The 20,247-nt window shown below is 38.9% G+C and overlaps 1 protein-coding gene across 5 annotated transcripts in view; it reads left to right on the forward strand.

The window, feature by feature from the left end:
- Positions 1-19,298, forward strand: part of fhit (fragile histidine triad diadenosine triphosphatase) — a 343,560-nt gene extending 324,262 nt beyond the window's left edge. For 3 of the 5 annotated variants that reach the window (XM_013138295.4, XM_013138294.3, XM_020055226.2), the window contains exon 8: positions 18,198-19,297. In XM_013138295.4, coding sequence (XP_012993749.2) covers positions 18,198-18,299 — 102 coding nt within the window. In that variant the 3' untranslated portion in view covers positions 18,300-19,297. Of the gene's footprint in view, positions 1-10,777; positions 10,990-18,197 lie in introns of those variants that run through there. The other 2 variants (XR_001198503.2, XM_020055227.3) reach the window with 2 other exon arrangements.
- The last annotated feature ends 949 nt before the right edge of the window (positions 19,299-20,247 follow it).

Raw genomic sequence — 20,247 nt, forward strand, 5'->3', positions numbered from 1 at the left:
ATGATGTGGGCGATGAAGGAGAGAGACAATGGGGCAGGCCAGATGACGGGGGGAGTATGCTGGCTGGCTGGTTGTAGGGATGGGACGAATGAACACGAAGCTCTGAAGCGCCGTTCAGTTTTCTGAGCTCTACTGTTTCGATGCAGTTTACCAGAAGCTCATTTCAAAGTACAACAACACGTGACCAATGAAGTTCGAAGCTTTGGACGTCACAACATCACCTTCGAGTTCCAACCGGGCCCAACAGGTGTCGTTTTTGGAATGGCTGTTTTGAAACTGCTTGCATAAAAGGTTAATGAAATCCGGTCACTTCGAGGGTTGGCAGTAGGAGTTTGAGACATGCATGCAAATGGAAATTAGAGAGAAGGATTTGAAAGAGCAAGTTAGTCGAGAGAGTCATAGAGCTAGTTATTTGATAGTAGTTGTAGAACATTAATTTGAGAGTCATTCAAGAGAATAATTTAGTGATGGTTAGATATTATTTGAGAGTCCTACAAAAGAGTAGGTAATTTGTTGCAGTTAAACCTTGAGGCTGAGACGGAGGGTCCAGTGACACTGTGGCCCTATCTTGGGGAGGCCCCGGACAGGGCCCAACAGGCAGGAAGTCAACCCACCCACATTACCAAGCATCAACCAAAGGGACACCAACCAACCGCAACCACCCTGAATGAGGGCCGAGTATTGCCAGCAGAGATCACTCCAATTGCACGATGGACACAACGGGGAGACAACAACCATCCAGTGTCTAAGCCCCTGGCTTGATTGTAGTGCCACCATCAGGCCGATCTGCTTGAAACATTGTGGAGGCCTTCCTGCCGTAGGTCTGAACCCATATACTAAGTTTGGTTGCAGTAGGCCTCACCATCTTGCATAAATGACCATTTGAATCGGCCACAATTTAAATTGGCTCATATCAGCCATTCTTTTAATTATTACTTGTACTCTTAAAATGATCACGTGGCACAGCCAGAAGAGGACTGGTCACCCCTCCGAGCCTGGTTCCTCTCTAGGTTTCCACCTAAATGTTGGCCCCTTTTAGGGAGTTTTTCTGAGCCACTGTTGTTGCTTGCTCCTTCGGGTTTCAGGCTGGGTGTTTTGTAAAAGCACTTAGTGACAACTGCTGATGTAAAAAGGGCTTTATAACTAAATTTGATTGATTGATTGATCAACAAATGCATTTGGCTCCATAGGAAATGAATGGAAGTCAATGGGGAATTAATGGGAGTCTATGGGGAACTTGTAGATGTTAGTGGAGAATGAATGGGAGTCAATGGTGATTCAATGGGAGACTATGGGGAACTTGTAGATGTTAGTGGAGAATGAATGGGAGTCAATGGTGATTCCATGGGAGACTATAGGGAACACAGAAATAAATGGTGAATGAATGGGGGTCAAAGGGGAAGTAATTGGGGTCAATGGGGAACTCATGGAAGTCAATGGGGAATGAATGGAGGTCAATTGGGAATGAATTGAGCTCAGTGGGGAATGAATGTGAGTCAGTGGTGATTCAATTAGAGTCTATGCGAAACACAGAAGTCAATGGGGAATAAATGGAGGTCAATAGGGAATGAATGGAGGTCAATGGAAAATGAATGGAAGTCAGGGGTGATTCATTGGGAGTCTATGGGGAACGCATAGAAGTCAATGGGGAATGAATGGGGGGAATTGGGGAATTAATTGGGGTCTATGGGGAATGCATGGAAGTCAATGGGGAATTAATGGAGGTCAATGGTTATTCAATTGGAGTTTATGGAGAATGAATGGGAGTCAGTGGGGAAACCATGGGAGTTAATAAATCACAAAAAATTAAGAATAAATGGGTGCCATGGTGATCCTGGAAGGAAAGGACCCTGCAATTTACACTTGCGGATATATTTTATATTTTGTTTCGTTTCAGAGAAATGTACTTTTCACATTTAACTGGGTTTTCACTTTTGATGCACTGCAATGCAGTATTAAAGTATGTTATGAAGCCCTCAAAACACTCCAAACCAACTCAAATGACATCTGAATCTAATTCTGGATAATGTCTCTGTACTGATTAAATTCACATTAATCCATATTTGCACATTTTTGATGGTGTAAGTATTCTCTTTCAGACATGGATTCACAGGACAGTAGAAACATTTTCCAAGCATTTCGTCAAGATATTATCCAGAATAAGATTCTGAAATCATGTTAAAGGGTTTTGGTACCTTATAGGCTGGTTCCTATGCATGTCCTTTCTTTGCAGTTAATTCATTTAGTAATGAATGTAAACATTTATTTATTAACTAATTAGTAAATGTAATTTACTTTCTTGTGGGATTTTCATCTAAGAACATTTTGAGGGTATTCAACTGTTTTAATTTTAATAAATGTTCAATGTTTCACTTGGGTTACTGTATTTAAATACATTTCATGTGTTTTCATTTTAGGCTGTAAGGCAACAAATGCTGAACACCCACTATAAATAGCATATTGGTAATCATAACCATCTTAATGACTGGCAATCAAATTATTCTAATTAACCGATTGTAGAGGCCGTTACGTGCGTGTAAGCTTTTCTCTGGGAAATGTTAGATTCAACTTTATTTTCATTGAACAAATACAAGTACAGTGCAACGAAATGCAGTTAGCATCTAACCAGAAGTGCAAATAGAAGAGGGCAGAAAATGTACAAGTATTTACAAGTATTAAGTATATGTATATTACAAGTGGAATGTATAGATGTGCAATGAAGGCATATGGAGGTAATAAGTATAGTGTAGGTGAGGGATACAATTATTTGATCCCCTGCTGATTTTGTACGTTTGCCCACTGGCAAAGAAATTATCAGTCATTTTAATTTTAAGAATTATTTTAAGAAAAACTCATGTCAAAAATGTTATAAATTGATTTGCATTTTAATGAGTGAAATAAGTATTTGATCCCCTTTCAATCAGAAAGATTTTTGGCTCCCCAGTGTCTTTAATACAGGTAACAAGCTGAGATTAGGCGCACACTCTTAAAGGGAGTGCTCCTAATCTCAGTTTGTTACCTGTATAAAAGACACCTGTCCACCGAAACAATCAATCAATCATATTCCAAACTCTCCACCATGGCCAAGACCAAAGAGCTGTCCAAGGATGTCAGGATTGTAGACCTACACAAGGCTGGAATGGGATACAAAACCATTGCCAAGCAGCTTGGTGAGAAGGTGACAACAGTTGGTGTGATTATTTGTAAATGGAAGAAACACAAAAGAACAGTCAATCTCCCTCGGTCTGGGGCTCCATGCAAGATCTCACCTCGTGGATTTGCAATGATCATGAGAACGGTGAGGAATCAGCCCAAAACTACACGGGAGGATCTTGTCAATGATCTCAAGGCAGCTGGGACCATAGTCACCAAGAAAACACACTACGCCGTGAAGGAGTGAAATCCTGTAGCGCCCGCAAAGTCCCCCTGCTCAAGAAAACACATGTACAGGCCCGTCTGAAGTTTGCCAATGAACATCATAGGAGAACTGAGTGAAAGTGATGTGGTCAGATGAGACCAAAATCGAGCTCTTTGGCATCAACTCAACTCACTGTGTTTGGAGGACGAGGAATGCTGCCTATGACCCCAAGAACACCATCCCCACTGTCAAACATGGAGGTGGAAACATTATGCTTTCGGGTGTTTTTCTGCTAAGGGGACAGGACAACTTCACTGCATCAAAACGACGATGGACGGGGCAATGTACCGTCAAATCTTGGGTGAGAACCTCCTTCCCTCAGCCAGAGAAGAAACGTCTGACCTCTGTGATTGCCAACAAGGGTTTTGCCACCAAGTACTAAGTCATGTTTTGTAGAGGGGTTGAATACTTATTTAACTCGTAAAAATGCAAATCATTTTATAATATTTTTGACATGCATTTTTCTGGATCTTTTTGTTGTTATTCTGTCTCTCACTGTTCAAATAAACCTACCATTAAAATGATGGACTAATCATTTCTTTGTCAGTGGACAAACATACAAAACCAGCATGGGATCAAATATTTTTTCCCTCACTGTATGTTACAAGTGGTTAAAATAATTAAAATAATAGTTAATACATTAAAATTGTGCAGGTGTGAACGATACTATATTTTAAAGAACTCTCTTTGCTGAGGAAAATACATTATGCAAGCTGCAGGCAGCATTAACAATCAAATCAAAAATATATATAATTGAATGCAGGGTACAATTATGAAAGTAGTTCATTATTTATTATCATGATAACCACATGCAATATATGGCCAAAAGTATGTGGACACCCCTACTAATTATTGAGTTCAGGTGTTTCAGCCAAACCCATTGCTCAGTTAAACTCCATCACGTTGCCATGAAATCTCCTTAGACAATCAGTGCAATGGGTCGTAATGAAGAGCTTGGTGACTTTAAACTGTCATAGGATGCCATCTTGATCAAGTCAATTTGCGAAATTTCTATTTTACTAGATCTGCACCCGTGAACTGTAAGTGCTAAAATTGTGAAGTGGAAGCGTCTAGGAGCAAAAACAGCCCAGCCACAAAGTGGTAGACCGTGTAAACTCCACCGAATACTGAAGCTTGTTATGCGTACAAATCGCCTATCTTTTGCGTCACTTACCACAGGGTTCCGAACTGCCTGTGGAACCAACATCAGCACAGTGTCTCTGCATTGGGAGCTTCACAAATTGGGTTTCCATGGCTGAGCAGCTGTAGGCAAGCCTCACACATCAACATGCGCAATGTTATGTGTCAGCTGAAGCAGTGTAAAGCACGCCGCCACTGGACTCTGAAGCAGTAGAAACGTGTTTTCTGCTATGATAAGTCATGCTTCACTATCTGGCAGTCTGATAGACCAAACTGGGTGTGGCAGACAACAGGAAAATGCTACCTCCCAGAATGCATAGTGCCTACTCTAAAGTTTGGTGGGAAAGTGATATGGCCGGGGGCTGTGTTTCAGGGTTTGGGCTAGGGCCATTAGTTCCAGTGAAGGGTCATCTTAATGCTACAGGATATAAAAACATTTTAGACAATTGGCAGCGTCCAACTTTGTGGCATCAGTTTGGGGAAGGCTGTTTCCTGTTCCAGCATGACTGTGCCCCTGTGCACAAAGCAGGATCCATAAAGACATGGTTTGACGAGTTTGGTGTGGAGGAACTTGAGTGGTCTGCACAGAGCCCTGACCCCATGGAAACTTTTGGGATGAATTGGAATAGCACTAGAACCTTCACCTTTTTCTGCTGTAACCACTGGAGGGTCAATTTGGCCTTGTGCTTAGGGTCATTGTCCTGCTGGAAAGTCCAAGACCGTATAACGCGCAGCTTTCTTGCAGAATAATGCCAATTGTCTGCCAGTATTTTCTAATAACATGCTGCCTTCATCTTGCCATCAATTTTCACAAGATTCCCTGTGCCTTTATAGCTCACACACCCCAAAAATATCAGTGAGTCACCACCATGCTTCACAGTGGGGATGGTATTCTTTTCACTATAGGCCTTGTTGACCCCTCTCCAAACATAGTGCTTATGGTTTTAACCATAAAGCTCTATTTTGGTCTTGTCACTCCAAATTACAGTGTGTCAAGGTGTTATAATAGGGCTTTTTTGTGGCATTGACACATTAAAGGCTTCTTTCTGGCAACTCGACCATGCAGTAAAAAAAAGTATTATCATATTGTGCTCCTTGAAACAACCACACAGTCAATTTCCAGAACAGCCTGTATTTCTCCTGAGGTTACCTGTGGGTTTTCTTTGTTTCCTGAACAATTCTTCTGGCAGTTTTGGCTGAAATCTTTCTAGGTCTACCTGACCTTGGCTTGGTATCACGAGATCCTTGAATTTTCCACTTCTTAATAAGTGATTGAACAATACTGACTTTGCAAGGCATTGGATATCATTTTATATCCTTTTCCATCTTTATAAAGTTCCATTACCTTGTTAAGCAGGTCTTTTGACAGTTATTTTCTGCTCCCCATGGCTCAGTATCCTAACCTGCTCAGTGCATTCACGTGAGAGCTAACAAACTCATTGACTATTTATACACTAATTACAATTTTAAAAGCCTAAAAAGTGTGGGAAATTCACCTTTAATTGCCATTTTCACCTGTGTGTGTCACCTTGTGTATCTGTAATAAGGCCAAACATTCAAGGGTATGTAAACTTTTGATCTGGGCCATTTCTCTTATCATTATGATTTAAAAAGGAGCCAAACAACTATGTGATAATAAATGGCTTCATATGATCACTATCCTTAAATAAAATACTTTTATTTTTGCATCATCAGTCACAATTACTGCCAGGGTATGCAAACTTATGATCACAACTGTATGTGCCACCATTCACTTTCAAACTCAAAATGTCATGGCTAACTGCTATGACAGTAATTATACTTATAGGTTATGCACATAATCACGAAATATTACCCACCTAGCCCAATACAAGTCTGTTATTTTCAAAAGTTCTCTATCCTGCGTTCACAACTAAGGTACATCAAGTATTACTTTATGCCACATTAATGTATATTATGGTAAACTCTCTCTAGCATACAACACAGGCTGTACTGTTCATATCCTGTGCTTTGCCCCTCTGCTGTAAAGAGATTGATTGTTTTTTGCCGACAATATCTCTCAGTTGCTTCCCTATTCTACCCCCTGAGTGAAATTCAGTGGCATACTCCCCTCCCACTTTGAATACTATCGCCATCCTTTTACATATGCCTATCATTTGTATTGTTCTGGGTGCTTTCTGCTGCAATTCAATGTTACTTGAATATATTCTGATTTAATTTTCATATTATATCACACAACTAGCATGCAGGAGCTACAGTGCTCTCCAGAATTATTGTCCTTGGTGAGCAAAAAAGGCAAATTGTTCCTTGATCTTCCAATAGAAATTTAAGAAAATCTTTTTTGGACTTTCTTTTAGTATAAGGTCTCATTTACTACAGCATTCAAGTATAAAACTATCCAGTATATTGGTAATAATACATTAGATTAAGCTAAAGCATTTCTACGATGACCTAACCTCTATCCCTCTAGGGTACACAGCCAACACTCGACTTAACCTGAGATTTCCACACATTGCTAGGCTGCAGGATGACAACAACCTCTAGTGCATTGATGCATAGCATTAAGGGCCAATGGCATGGCCTTTTAAAATCTGTTTACATTTTTCAATGCTTATTTTCCCCTATTTAATTTTTTTACTTGAAAAAACAACAACAAAATGTTTTTTCCGTGTTCATAACAACACTTACTCCCACACACAGACACATCAAAATGCTTGACCTCAAATGTGGCCCACTGCTGTGGTGTGTGTAGTTACTTATGCACACTCTTTCTAGTGGTGTTGTAGAAGGCCAGAAGTGTGCGTAGTTCAAAAATCTAAATGTCCGATTGTGGTGCCAATGAAAAGCAAAAACTAGTGAGGTGACTTCTAATTATTGACATGTAGTTGTTTGTAGAAGTTACAAGTAATAGTTAGACTATATTACTACCTCAATGATTTAAAGAAATAATGTTGGTGACAACAATTTCTAGCTTGCTAACATTAGTCATATCTAGTAATTGCTGTAAAGTCACTTTTAGCAGCTAGTGTACCCTGGATTACTGGTTTATGTTAGAAGCACATAATCTTGCTATTTAATTCAATAGGAACATGGCTAGTTAGCTAGCTGACTATATTGTGGATGCAATTGTGGATACTTTCAAGGTAAGAGCCAACATGAAGAGCCAACCATTCATCTGTGGTATCAGGGACAAGTTAGACTATTGACTGTAATGTAGTTTCTGAAACCTAATGTATTTGGATTTATCTATTTTGATACAATTAAAAAATCTGCCTCACTACTGTACAGATGAGACAACAGTGGCCAGGGGCACAAAGTCTGCAAGTAGCCTGGCAGGTGGGGCGCCTGGATAGTTTTGTACCTTCATGGGTGTGAACAGACGGGATTGTATCTGTCATTAGCTGATGTGCTTGTACATGCATGATACCCTTATGTTGTACCCAGTCTCAGGGAATGTCATAAAGGTATAAAGACTATAGAAACCTTACAATTTTGATTCCAAGTTTGAGGCTACTGGTATGAGTCATTGTGGCAGCATCTGGACAACAGTGTTTGATCATAGTAATCCCACTGTTCTTACAGTATATCAGGTACATATGTGAATTCCACAAAAATAAATCTGTTGTGTGCGTGCTACTTGCAAACTACCCAACATATTTTTATTATTATGCTATATGGAAATTAATATGATGAAAGCTGAAAAGTTGCTGGTTTATACAAGCTGTTTACATCAACTACATACAACTTATTTTCAAAGATCAGGATATATTCTTTCAAGCTTGACTGATTCTGCCTTCTGTTTGACAGTTAGATATTCTGGCCAACAGTAGAAACTCCAAATACAGAAAGAAAAATGTCACACACCCACAACAGATTTCCCTACCTTTTCTCCTCCTGTCTTTCCTTTGTGACTTGAGTCATCTTGATGGCATGTAAACACATTTTAGCATCTGGTGCGGTAATTACCTAACAAAAATAATATCCCCCAGATTTTTTTTAAATACCCTTTTTCTGTCAGACGCGGCTCTATTCTCGCACTGATTAAGCTCGAGAGGTTTTGTGAATCAGACCTGTCATACGTTTGAGAGAACACACACTTGATTGCATGCTTGTGCTCATCTGCTAAAACAAGGCCTATTGTTTGGAGATGCCAGATTTCAGTTGCCGTCTCAGGTCCAGGGTGAAGAATATACTCAATATACAGTACGTTTATACAGTGGGTATGAAAAGTCTACACACCCCTGTTAAAATGCTAGGTTTTTGAGATGTAAAAGAATGAGACAAAGATATCAGAACTTCCTATAATGACCTATAATGTGAACAATTCAATTGAAAAATGAAAAATAAAAACCTTACAATAACCTGGTTGCATAAGTGTGCACACCCTCTTATAACTGGGGATGTGGCTGTGTTCAGAATTAACCAATCACATTCAAACTCATGTTAAATAGAAGTCATTACACACCTGCCATCATTTAAAGTGACTCTGATTAATTACAAATAAGTTGCATCTCAGAGCAAAAGCCATGGTCCACAGAGAGTTTCCAAAGCATCAGAGGGATCTCATTGTTGAAAGATATCAGTCAGGAGACGGGTACAAATTCATTTCCAAAGCATTAGATATACCATGGAACACAGTGAAGACAGTCATCATCAAGCGGAGAAAATATGGCACAACAGAGACATTACCAAGAACTGGACGTACCTCCAAAATTGATGAAAAGACAACTGGTCAGGGAGGCTTTCAGGAGTCCTACAACATTAAAGGAACTGCAGGAATTTCTGGCAAGTACTGGCTGTGTGCTACATGTGACAACAATCTCTCATATTCTTCATATGAATGGGCTATGGGGTAGGGTGGCAAGACAGAATCCTTTTCTTACAAAGAAAAACATCCAAGCCCGGCAGAAGTTTGCAAAAATAAACATGAAGCCCCCCCAAAAGCATGTGGGAAAATGTGTTATGGTCTGATGAAACCAATGTTGAACTTTTTGGCCATAATTCCAAAAGGTATGTTTGCTGCAAAAACAACACTGCACATCACCCAAAGAACACCATACCCACAGTGAAGCCTGGTGGTGGCAGTATCATGCTTTGGGGATGTTTTTCTTCAGCTGGAACTGGGGCCTTAGTCAGGGAGGAGGGAATTTTGAACAGTTCCAAATAGCAGGCAATTTTGGCACAAAACCTTAGAAAGCTGAAGATGAAGTTCACCTTTCAGCACAACAACGACCCAAAGCACACATCCAAATCCACAAAAGCATGGCTTCACCAGAAGAAATGTCATGTTTTGGAGTGGTCCAGCCAGAGCTCAGACCTGAATCCAATTGAACATCTGTGGGGTGATCTGAAGAGGGCTGTACACAGGACATGTCCTGGCAATCTGACAAATTTGGAGCGCTTTTGCAAAGAACAGTGGGCAAATAATGCTAATAGTGCCATGCTAATAGACTCCTTCCCAAAAAGACAGAGTGCTGTAATAAAATCAAAGGGTGCTTCAACAAAGTATTACTTTAAGTGTGTGCACACTTCTGCAACCAGGTTATTGTGAGTTTTTAATTTCCCCCTCAAAGATTTCAGTTTGTTTGTCAAATGAATTGTTCACATTATAGGTCACATTAAAGATGGAAAAAGTTCTGACATGATTTATCTTTGTCTCATTCTTTTACATCATAAGAACCTGGAATTTTTACAGGGGTGTGTAGATTTTCATACCCACTGTAGTTACATGTTAAAGGGGGGAAAGGGCTCATTAGAAACCCATGAGATAGTCATGTGTGTTAGACTTGGGCAGGGGGGCATAGCACAGCTAATTTATCCCTTCTTGAGATGTTCTTGATTTGGTTAATCTCTGCTAGGGAACAAGTTTGAAATGATTTATGATTCATAGAAACGTATGGCACCGTGTAATGGACGATTATCAAGGACAATATCTAGGAGACCTGTGCATGAGAGGATTATATTTGACAAAACCGTTAATGGTGGACTACATTTTCTCTAACTCTGGTGTAGTGTTATGACTGTAATGTTATGATAGTTAAACTTCTCACCAAGAGTCTTGTTATGGCCCTATTATTGTTGCCCAAATTCAGTCATCAACGTATGGATTATAAAATTGTTGTTGCCATCGTTTAGTGAGTGTTTGGACTGTAGAGGCAGAATAGCAAGCCTGCTGTGAAAGTAGGCATTTTATTAATCTACTCCGAGCTTTTGGTTGCCTGCAACTATCCACACCTGCCTCTCATCAGCTCATCAGCCTTGCAGTATTTCTTCCCCGGTTCTTCAGCCACTCATCATCCGATTGTTCCATCAGCTACTGTGACGTAGTTACTCTCAGCATTTTCTTTGTGTCCTTGTGGTTTTGTATACGTTTTTCCGTGTATGTTTTGAGCATTTATTTCTGGCTTTCCCTGATCAGGACCGCGACCGCCTACCTACCTGCTCACTCTCAGGTAGGAATGAGAAACGGAGGCTTTCTGAACCATTGAGGCTTGTTTCGAAAAAACTATTAATTGCTTTCCAACACAGTGCACAGCAGGGACATCTGCTGGACTAAATGTAATATCACGTTTGATTTAGATTTATTGTAATTAGCTCGGAGTGGTGTATTCAAAGTAATGGTAAGGATGAATGAATAATGAAGACATTTGAAAAGGGTAACCACAATAAAACAGGAATTTGTGGAGGGAGAAAGGATGACATTTTGCGTTCAACCAAAACATTTTGAGCTGCTATATTATTGTGCTGGGGGAGTAGGGTTGGTTCTCCTCTCAAATATTTTTTTGTCTTCTGCTCTTAAATTTAGGAGGATGTGAGGTCTTGGCCCACACCTCCGGAGTACAAGGCTTTACAGATGCTAATTAGCCTAAATGAACTGCTAGGCTGTATCTTTACGTGTGCTGATTATCGTATTTTGCGTAAATTAACTATTAGGCTGTATGTTTTAAACCGTTCATGCTACAGACACAAAATAAACTTTTTTTCATATGTTTAGGCTATCCCCACTGAAACTTATGAAATGGTTATTGATTTTACATGTACTAATTAGCGTAATTAGTGTAAATGAACTATTAGACTGTCTCTTTTGAACCATTCAAGCTATAGACAGGAAACCAACTTTGTTTCACCAGTTTAGCTATCCTCACTTCAGATTATGAAACGTTTATCAAGTTTACATATGGTAATTAGCGTAATTAGCATTAACTATTAGGCTATATCTTTTGAAAAATTCAAGGTACAGACACGAAAACAACTTTTGTTCACACATTTAGGCTTTCCCCAGTTCATATGATTAAACGTTTATTGATTTCACATATGCGAGTTAGTGTAATTAGCATTAATTAACTATTAGGCTGTATATTTTGAACCGTTCGAGCTAATGACACAAGACCTGTCATCGGTAACACTGGAACTTTAAATATGTCATTTATGCTCATTTATGCTAATTTCATGCATTTGTTGATTTTAGCAACAACATCAGGCCTATAATGTTGAAACTTTGTGCAGACCTTCCTGCCATGGGCCGGAACCCATATACCATTAATGAGCACTTGAATTCAGACCACGCCCACAGGAATAGTCACTGGCTCATATCAGCCCTTCTATTAAAGATATCAACAATCCTTATACCGAATTTTTAGATACTTGTTCCAAGATGATTTATACAGAGCGGTGGGAAGATCGGCAAAGTGGCATGTCTATAGTGCATGCCATCTCACAGGAATATACACTCACCTAAAGGATTATTAGGAACACCTGTTCAATTTTTCATTAATGCAATTATCTAATCAACCAATCACATGGCAGTTGCTTCAATACATTTAGGGGTGTGGTCCTGGTCAAGACAATCTCCTGAACTCCAAACTGAATGTCAGAATGGGGAAAGAAAGGTGATTTAAGCAATTTTGAGCGTGGCATGGTTGTTGGTGCCAGACAGGCCGGTCTCAGTATTTCACAATCTGCTCAGTTACTGGGATTTTCACGCACAACCATTTCTAGGGTTTACAAAGAATGGTGTGAAAAGGGAAAAACATCCAGTATGCGGCAATCCTGTGGGCGAAAATGCCTTGTTGATGCTAGAGGTCAGAGGAGAATGGGCCGACCTATTCAAGCTGATAGAAGAGCAACTTTGACTGAAATAACCACTCGTTACAACCGAGGTATGCTGCAAAGCATTTGTGAAGCCACAACACGCACAACCTTGAGGCGGATGGGCTACAACAGCAGAAGACTCCACCGGGTACCACTCATCTCCACTACAAATAGGAAAAAGAGGCTACAATTTGCTCACCAAAATTGGACAGTTGAAGACTGGAAGAATGTTGCCTGGTCTGATGAGTCTCGATTTCTGTTGAGACATTCAGATGGTAGAGTCAGAATTTGGCGTAAACAGAATGAGAACATGGATCCATCATGCCTTGTTACCACTGTGCAGGCTGGTGGTGGTGGTGTAATGGTGTGGGGGATGTTTTCTTGGCACACTTTAGGCCCCTTAGTGCCAATTGGGCATCATTTAAATGCCATGGCCTACCTGAGCATTGTTTCTGACCATGTCCATCCCTTTATGACCACCATGTACCCATCCTCTGATGGCTACTTCCAGCAGGATAATGCACCATGTCACAAATCTCGAATAATTTCAAATTGGTTTCTTGAACATGACAATGAGTTCACTGTACTGAAATGGCCCCCACAGTCACCAGATCTCAACCCAATAGAGCATCTTTGGGATGTGGTGGAACGGGAGCTTCGTGCCCTGGATGTGCATCCCACAAATCTCCATCAACTGCAAGATGCTATCCTATCAATATGGGCCAACATTTCTAAAGAATGCTTTCAGCACCTTGTTGAATCAATACCACGTAGAATTAAGGCAGTTCTGAAGGTGAAAGGGGGTCAAACACAGTATTAGTATGGTGTTACCAATAATCCTTTAGGTGAGTGTACGTCCAAAAAAGGATAGAATAATAATAATCCTTACAAAAATAATAGGGCTCCTGAGCCCCTTTGGGGCAAGGACCCCTAAAAATTTAAATTATTCAGGGATCAACTCTGTGTACATAAAGAGTAAAAATAAGGCCAAACGTTAAAATGGATGAACTGCACCCCTGCACTACAAAAGTGCAAGGTTGTCTATATTTGCTGCATCTGTATGCATCTTTATTTATTCAGAAGCCTTCATGCACCCAGAGAGATCTGAATTCCATAAACGTTGATTTTTTGTAAATAATTAGAATGCTGTATTGCCAAGAACAACGGCTGGACCTTTGAAATCCTATTTTTCACGTCTAATTATTAGATGACCTCTACTGTGACATTGTTCCATTTCATGTATTGTATGTCAGGGTCCCATAGTGAAGAGCCATGCATGCAGATAGAGGAAGTGTGTCTCCTTTCAGTAGAGTGTGGTGTTAAATGTCAAGAAGCTCCAACAAAACCCAGTGATTCTTGGCCCCTTATTATATCTTTAATAAGGGCATACATTGATATGTTAAAAGGTGTCATGGATGTACAATCAGCTGCTCTTGCCAAAGTGAACAGTCAAATGCTGTGTTAGGTCTTTGATACAACATGAGACAGCTAGCCAGCTACTGTACATTGTCTCACGTATGAGTGTGGTGGTGAGTGTTGCAAGTCACTTTTTCTGCATTAGTACTCATGGGCTTGTTTGAAAAAACTGTTTTAGCATGGTTCTGTTTCAAAATTGTAAGGCTCACTACTGAGAAGTGGGGCTGTATTAACATGCCCTCAGCGAGAGACACAAACACACACACTCTGTCTATTTTAATAACCCTAAAGCAGTGGTGGATCTTAGGGCTAGCGGCAATAGGTATGAGTGTGTCAGAACAATATTTTTGCTAGTTTCACTACCCGAATAACAGAAGCAGTAGCTGGCACAAAAAGACTAGGTTTTGTAGTTGTAGTTATCCTGACTTGACCCCTCACTGAACAATCAGAACATGCTCCATGACTAAATAAGTGGTTGCTTCAAGTTATTTCCTTGAATTCTGCTCCACTTCCCATGTGAGTCTGCTATTATGTTGAGGCCTATTCCAGATCATAAATATGTCAAACCTATTTGCAGTCCACATTATTTCTCAATCCATGGAAAAAATTTAAAAAATATCATTCCCAAAATATCCTTTCTTCTTCAAATTGTAATTATTTTCCTTTTCAAATAGCTCCTCAGATTCTCATTTGGATTTAGGTCAAGACTGAGCCACTCTAGGTTATGCAACTTTGTTGCTTTGGCATTGTGCTTGGGATCATTATCATGCTGAAAGTTGAAATTCCTACCAGTTTTTAGGGGACTAAAGCAGGATATCTTTCTATATTTCTTTCTCTATCTATTCTTGCTTTAATTTATACAAAATGCCCAGTCCCTGCTGATAAGAAGCATCACCACATTTAAATAGCGCCACCATCATATTTTCTTTAGGGATGGTGTCTTGTGTAATGGGCATTGTTTGGTTTGCGACACACATTGTGCATTATGTTTTGCCTAAAAATCTTTCTCAGATCAGAGATGGAGCTTCTGGGTAACCATAGCACACCTCCAAATTCTTAACAACACATTATGCGTATTCTAACATGCTGGGTGTTAAACAAACTCTGATTGGTCAAGCCTTTATGTATGTTCAAAATGGTTTGCGTTTCTTCTGCCTATGAGGCCCTCTACTGCATTCGTTCCTGTTACGTGCAAGTATGTTGGCAAGCACCTATGCGTATATCTACGGGCAAAGCCCACTAATTACTCATACAGATTTTGCCACAGAACTATGAAAAGGCCATACAATATTATAATTTGGATGCCTATGAACTTTGCTTATCTGCACTTTACATTGGAGATTTGCACTTTCTTCATTGTTCTGCCGTTATTTTTGAGGGACATTTAAAACAACATGCTTTTTGGGAGTCAAATAAGCCAGCTCTTTCAGGTCAACAGATACACTCAGTAAGTTGGTATTTTGTGTTACCAAAGACCCAATATACATTTTCGTTCAATCCATTGGTGGGGTATTATGTTACTTAAATCTTGAGTTGAATATTCCTTTATGAAACTTAATAGGATTTATCTTATTGTGGATGACTTTTTTACTAGAAAATGAAAAGCTTCAAATAAGTGAAACTGCTTAGAAACTGCTTAGATTTTTACTCTTGAAATCCATTGTAATATCTTGAGATCATGTTAGCATACAAAGCCATTACAGTTTAAAGCTTGAAAGTACATCCAACCCCCCACTACCAACCCCTTCCTCCAACTCATTCTTAATTATGTCATCCTCTATTTGCTGTAAACATTTCCTGTGGGTTAAATTGACTAGACCCTAATACACTGTGATGTTCTGAGATAAAGCTTTGCTTGGGTTTGAGCAGTGGACTAGGGCCTACAATTGCTCCCAAGGATCCTAGAGAGTGCTACAACTGGCCATCTCCTGTATCATACAAGACCAAATCTGACAAGCTTTCAAGTCCTGGTTATATTCTGTTTTGCATCTAAAGTAATATGCAACAAAACAGAATAGCACTTGTCAATGTTGGAAGCGGAGGATGTATTATTGTAATGACCCCCTGATGTTTTAGGTTCCTGATGGAGAGAGGAAAATTGAAATCTATTAAGCACATACAAAGCAATATCACCAATCAGTGAAACATTGCTGCACTTAGTTTATGAATTTAGTGGGGTTTGAAAAATCTCATTCTGAACACTCTTGACTAGCCATGAGGGCTTTTTTTAATTGAACATCATCTGAAACAATAACCACATTTGACAGATCCCTATGTGCATCCTTAGCAGTAAAAGGTGCCATGCAAATATTTTGTGCATATATCTGTGTGTATTAGGTGGCCTAGGGTGGTCCAGCAGTGTCACTTCCGGGCTGTGTTCATACCTAGCATTTACACAGATGAATTGCATTGAAACTGATCACTGATGCCAAATGTTGTCAATAAGCAACATTTTATTTATATTAAAATGGTCTAAGACACAGGCTTTTATGTCAGCAAGTTAACCAAAGTTTGGTTGACTTTGCTGCTTTTTCCAACACTTTTTACACAGCGTCAAAAAGATTTGAATAATTAAATAAAGTAATCTCCAATAGGAGGTTAGTAAAGCCATGTGGGCAGAACCTAGAAAAGTAGATGGACAGTGACCAACAACAAACTAGCCCAACAACAAACATCATGAGTTGAATTGGCAATATTTACACCTTCTATCATGTTTCTGTTAGAAAATCCTACATTGTGGTATGCGCGTGTGGAATAACTACATTTTGGGCTTCTTCTCCCTACAGTATAAGAATGGGAAATTGTGACCTAATGCTTCAGATTCCTGTAGGCTGATTAGTATTTAGCTTGCCAAAACTATGACATTATATTTCAATGTATTCTGCCAACGGCCTGTAGAGGGAATTAGTTAAAAATACATTAAATTGAATGTATTGAATTAATCCGACTAAAAATATTGTAAACTTGCTTACCATAATCACAGTTCAGCAAGTGCATCACACTTAAAAAAAATATATAATAACTTTTGACTCACAGTTAGCAGAAAGGAACTGATCTCGCTGAAGAACTGCACGGGTCTTCACCAGACCTACATTTGAAAGGTTCGTTTAATCCTACCCTATGGATAACTGGCAGAGTATGTTGAACATAAATTAGTAGCAATGCTAATGTGCGTTAATAGCTAAAAGCAGATCTTATAATTTTATTCAATTGCATTCTCATAGCACTGATTACAAATTCACTGACTGGCTATCTATGTAACCAGCATTTCTTATGTCATGTTAGTATTTGTTTTTAATCCAGAAAATGACTCACAAATTCCATGTCTTTATCTTGTGTTGCTTGTACTAGGCCATTGTTACTTTCCTTTTGAGCTGAAATGATGTCGTCCTTGCATTCTGACCAAGCAATCTTCACTAAAATGTACATAGAAATACAAATGCTGCTACAATTCATTAAAATAAACCCAAATACACATTATTACGATGTGTTATGGTTTACATGGAGACCTTTTCCTGTCTCCTTGCTGTTGGGATTTTTATGGTTTGGAGAAGCTATAGTTTGGAGTGCGTAAGCAGCCTGTCAGACAGCCTGTTCTACAGTATATACATCTATGAATGGTACAAAAAGAACAATGCACAGTTGTCAAAATGTGTCACAGTCACACTTTTCCCCTCTATTTCTACACTCCATAATGAACCATAATGGCTCCCTGTTGTTTGTGTTGTTGAAAGGATGAGCCTTTTCTATTTCAAACATCAACTCTCCTTGTGACTGACAAACACTAAATGGCGGATGAGGTTGTCATTGTTTTCGTTTTGTGTTTTCCATAGAAATTCACGAGTTCCCCAATTCCTCTGAGCATATGTTTTATAATCTATAATCTGGTGGAAATGTCAGGTGGTACAGAAACACTAATGTTTCTGCTATCCCCAGGTCAACAGCTTTGTTTATTCTGCTATATTTTTTAACACTGGTGCATACTCATTATCAAAAGCAAATTTGGTCAGCTTCTCTCCCGTTAGTAAGGTAAACAGTTGCCTTACACAGACTGTGTGAGTGCGAGCAGGTATACAAATGTTTTTTAAGAACTAGTAGCATCTGATTAGTAGACTGACAGGAAAGTAAACAATATGATGTTTTCTATGTGCAGCTCCAGAAGCATGACCGTGATAATGAGGACATCACCTCGATGTGGAGAACAGAGGAGGAGATGGCAGCTGAGGCTTTACATCTAAGAAAACTGTTCAGCTAAATTCTCCAGTAAATTCTCTGATCAAGTAGGCCGGCGGTTCCCATACATTTTCTCTTGGATCCCCTTTCACAATATGGTTTCACAACCAAACCCTCCCCAGTATTTGGGAACCACTGAAGTAGGCTACATTTACAATGTTTTGCCATAATGTTAAATGTGTTGCTAATTAGTGATTTTGTTGATTGTTATAATTTATTTTGTCAGAATCTCAATTATAACATCCCAAAAGGTTCCAAGTGATATTGAAGTAACTGTTTTGTTGTTATTTCACTTATTAAACATGTTTGTAAGACTTACAAGTGTTTTTATATTTCATGAGTGTCATAATATTACAGTATGCTCTATGATATTGAGTTAAATGTTGAACAATTTAGTTTGTTCATTCACCTTGCATCAGCTGTTAATCCCCCCTCCCCCCACATCAGTGCTCATAACAACAGTTCAACTTAACCCCACAGTCAATCACAGCTATGAAGGAGAACAAAAAAATAAAGGGATGATGAAGGGAACATGTGGTTAATAAAGAGGAGCAGCTGCTCTGCGATCTGTTAAATTGTTGAATCTGATTTAGCATGCCACAGGAAACGACAAGCCTGATAAAGAGTCATCTATAGGCAATAGATCGGTTTTCATGTTGGAGGTCATGATATTGTGGTGATGAGCACATCGATTGATATTGCTAGTTTTGCTTCATATTTGTTAAGTATCTGATTTAGAAAAAAACGTTTGCTCCTCATAATAATCTGTGGAATAACATTAGGATGTACCATATCATGAAAAGCATTAATTAGCCTAACATGGTCTTTTCATCAGAAATGTTTACACATCCTTTCCACGTCAACTATTAAATGCATGATACCATTTCTTATGCGACTGAGGTTTGATACAATGTTTGGTACAAAAGATTTACAAAAGGAAATGGTGGGATTGTAATTCAAAAATTTGTAAACATTCAATAATGTGTCATTGCAATTGAAATAATAAAATAATGTCCACTGTAATTCCTGATGAATTACACAAAATTAGGATACAATCATTTTCATTGTTGTTTCGATGTTGGAATAAATGTTAGTCTTGCCACTCTACTAGATGCAGAACTAAATGTATATCCTTGAAAAGTAATGTGAGTGTCCATGGCTTCCTAGTAGTAATCCAACTGTAAAAGGTCCCTGAATTCTAAAAGGTCTCTGAATTCTATTCTAACATTATTCATCTTTAAGTTTGTTAAATTACCATGATGATGATTTCTTCTGTGAGCAGAGGTAAAAACCCTGTGAACGCATGTCTACCACCTGTTTACCTGTGACCTTATACACTTGACCCATAACCTAAGTGAGACTGCTCTCTAGTGGTGAGAAGTGACAGCCCAAATAGATAACTAGACAACTTAGTAAACCCTATCAAAATGGCTCTCACACCCTTTATTACAAAATCTATTTTCAAAGCTTTGTGGTTGATTGTAATGTGAAAATATTAGCAGGTATTATAATAGGACATCATTAAAAGATATTGCCTATAATTAGCTATCAGAGAATAATGTTTAAATACTGTACAGTTCACATGCTATAGAATAAAATTCAAATTAGAATGCATGTCCAGATTATATAAAATGGATTACTTGGAGAGTTCTTATTTACTGAGGTATGGTTTAATTATCTCTCTAACATGGTTATAAGGCCTAATGACTCCCAGCATCTTTCACTCTATAAGTAGGCCACTGATGCAATGGTACTATTAATCACTTTATATCTTTACCAAAACTGGTTATACATAACAATGTGAGATTGGCTTTTGGCATAATATGCTACTTTCTCTCAGCAAGCGTCTCTCTTCGATCAAATCTTTCACATGCAAATTGAGCCTGCTCAATTTGACTAAAATGTCTAAAACTAGACTAAAATAAAAAACAATTACACTAGTTCAACATAATGTCCATACATTGGGTAGC

The sequence above is a fragment of the Esox lucius genome, chromosome 17 (assembly GCF_011004845.1).
Source record: "Esox lucius isolate fEsoLuc1 chromosome 17, fEsoLuc1.pri, whole genome shotgun sequence".
Lineage (NCBI taxonomy): Eukaryota > Metazoa > Chordata > Actinopteri > Esociformes > Esocidae > Esox > Esox lucius.